Source organism: Candidozyma pseudohaemuli (genome assembly GCF_003013735.1).
Source record: "Candidozyma pseudohaemuli strain B12108 chromosome Unknown scaffold00004, whole genome shotgun sequence".
In the NCBI taxonomy this organism is placed as follows: Eukaryota; Fungi; Ascomycota; class Pichiomycetes; order Serinales; family Metschnikowiaceae; genus Candidozyma; species Candidozyma pseudohaemuli.
The window spans coordinates 805437-808384 of NW_020194438.1; the positions used below are offsets into that span (position 1 = coordinate 805437).

General features: G+C 49.0%; 1 protein-coding gene across 1 annotated transcript in view; it reads left to right on the top strand.

Moving 5' to 3' along the window:
* C7M61_002447 (uncharacterized protein) overlaps positions 1-2069 on the top strand; it is a gene marked incomplete at both ends in the record, with an annotated part of 8308 nt that extends 6239 nt beyond the window's left edge. Inside the window, one exon of the mRNA XM_024857821.1 lies at positions 9-2069. Coding sequence (XP_024714320.1) covers positions 9-2069 — 2061 coding nt within the window. The remainder of the gene's footprint in view (positions 1-8) is intronic.
* Between the last annotated feature and the right edge of the window lie 879 nt (positions 2070-2948).

Consider the following 2948-nt stretch of genomic DNA (forward strand, 5'->3'; position numbering starts at 1 on the left):
GTGAACAGGAGACTGTCGTTGTGGAGGTCCCATCTACTGAGGGATCGACCTTGACCTCGACCTGGACTGGCTCTACTACCAGAACTGTGACCTTGAGTGCTTCTCAGTCTGGTGACCAAGACACTGTTGTTGTTGAAGTGCCTGCGACTGCTACTGATGCCTCAACCTTGACTTCCACATGGACTGGCTCTACTACCAGAACTGTTACTTTGAGTGCCTCGCAGTCTGGTGACCAAGACACTGTCGTTGTGGAGGTTCCAGTGACCGTTGCCGGTGCCTCAACTTTGACTTCTACTTGGACCGGTAGCACCACGAGAACATCGACCTTAACTGCCACTCAATCGGGCGACGAAAACACGGTTATTGTTGAAGTGCCTTCCGATGGAGCATCTACGTTGACTTCTACGTGGACCGGATCCACCACCAGAACTATTGTTTTGACACCAACTCAATCGGGTGATCAGGAAACCGTTGTGGTCGAGGTTCCACCATCTGGAACTCCAACATTGACATCCACCTGGACTGGTTCTACCACCAGAACTATTGTTTTGACACCAACTCAATCGGGTGACCAGGAAACAGTTGTGGTCGAGGTTCCACCATCTGGAACTCCAACATTGACATCCACCTGGACTGGTTCTACCACCAGAACTATTGTTTTGACACCTACTCAATCGGGTGACCAGGAAACCGTTGTGGTCGAGGTTCCACCATCTGGAACTCCAACATTGACATCCGCTTGGACTGGTTCTACTACCAGAACTACGACCTTGCCACCAGCCGGCACTGATACTGTCGGCACTGTCGTGGTTGAGGTTCCTTCTGAAACCGGAACTCCAACATTGACTTCCGCATGGACTGGTTCTACAACCAGAACAACTACTTTACCACCAGCTGGTACTGACACAGTTGGTACTGTCGTGGTTGAGGTTCCATCTACCGGAGACTTTACCACCTTGACATCTACGTGGACGGGTTCTGAACCTTCTACTGAGACCAAACCACCTTCGGGAACGGACACGGTTGGCACTGTGATTGTCAACATTCCATCTTCGTCTGGACCATGGGACTTGACCAATACCCCCGTCCCTCCTACACAGACCAGTATCGGACTCACCTCCGTCACCACTGACGCTTTCACCACCAACGACCCACAGACGACAGAGAATCCAGGTTTGACAACCACCAGCCCAGGCCAGGACACTCCTGCTGCTACTACTGAATCTACGGCATCAACACCCAACGTACCAGGTGGTGTCGACACATCATCTTTGACCAGCCCTAACGCGACGCCCGACGTTCCACACGACACGACGACCACGATTAGAACTGGTACTACTCTGGATGTTCCGGTGCCAACAACAGGTCCTGTTACAGGCGGAACCGAGCCTGCCCCTACTAACGGTGGAACCGAGCCTGCCCCTACTAACGGTGGAACCGAGCCTGCCCCTACTAACGGTGGAACCGAGCCTGCCCCTACTAACGGTGGAACCGAGCCTGCTCCTACTAACGGTGGAACACAGCCAGCTCCTACTAACGGTGGAACTGAGCCTGCTCCTACTAACGGTGGAACACAGCCAGCTCCTACTAACGGTGGTACCGAGCCTGCTCCTACTAACGGTGGAACACAGCCTGCTCCTACCAACGGTGGAACACAGCCTGCTCCAACTCCAGGAACAGGTGGTGACAACACTGAGGGTGGACCAGTACCATCGGGCACGCCATCTAATCCCGAGAACCCATCTCCTTCGAACGGCCCCGGTGTGAGCAATGGACCTGGTGGAAACACCGTTCCTGAGCAGCCAGCACCTGCTACTGACCTGACCATCTGTAACTACGGCAAGTGTGTCACCATTTCTGCCACTGAAAGTAACACCGGAGCTACAGGTACTGATGAGCCTAACCCATCGATCGCTATCCAACCAAGCGGTTCGCAATATGGTAACCCACTGGCCTCTTCTCCTGCCACGGGAATCCCAGCCGTATCCTCATACGAAGCTTCAGCCTCGAACCTTAAGGTATCAGGACTTTTTGCTATTTTCTTGACGTTGATTCAGATAATTGTTTAAGGGTTTCATCCCTATTTCCATACCAAGGGAGAGTCTCAAAAAGACCCCCTATAGATATCCTTTTTAATGAAAGTTTTATGTATTTTGAAGTAGTCGCTGATGCATCGTTCAGTTTGTCCTACAATAAGTAATTTGTTTGAAGTTTATGATAAAAAGATATGAATTTATTCATCTAGACAATTGTGCACATGAAAGGCACAGCACCAGGACCAGCGGGCTTATTCAAGTTGTTGTCCTTGGGAGCGTTGTTCTTGTTTTGAGTAGTAGTTTGAGCGGCCATTTTGTTTGATTTTTGCGTGATGAAAACGTAGGGAAATCTGTCCATATTTATAGTACGAATTGTTTCAGACTTTTTCATAGATAAAGGCTTTGACGTTTCAAATATTTCCATATTTGGGGTCTCAATGGCACTTTGTTTCATGACTCTTTCTCATTTGGCGTGGCAATGGACCGAGACTGGAGTTTGGTTTCAAAAAAGGATTTTTTTAGTCATTGAATAAGTCGAATATGATCTGATTCAGATTTCTGGTTCCATACTACCTCCGAATACTTGGTGTCCTTGAAAGGCAATTCCATGAGTCTTCCAGCAAAATAAGCATTTTTTTCTTCCACAAATGACACGAACACCCATTTAAATCGAGACTTCTTCAGCCCTCCCCACTGCTGAATCAGCAGCGGAGTTCGGTCCACCAAAAACACCCTGTAAAAAACGCGGTATCAAAAGATAAAGTATCGAAAAGAGCAAAAACATTGCAATTAGCGTCCAGGATTGCCTCAAGGCAATACCCAAGGCGCCAAAAACGATAGCCACTATGATGGTTATTTCGTCTCTCACTCCAATCCATACCAATAGAATGATCACTGCAACATAAACGAGGG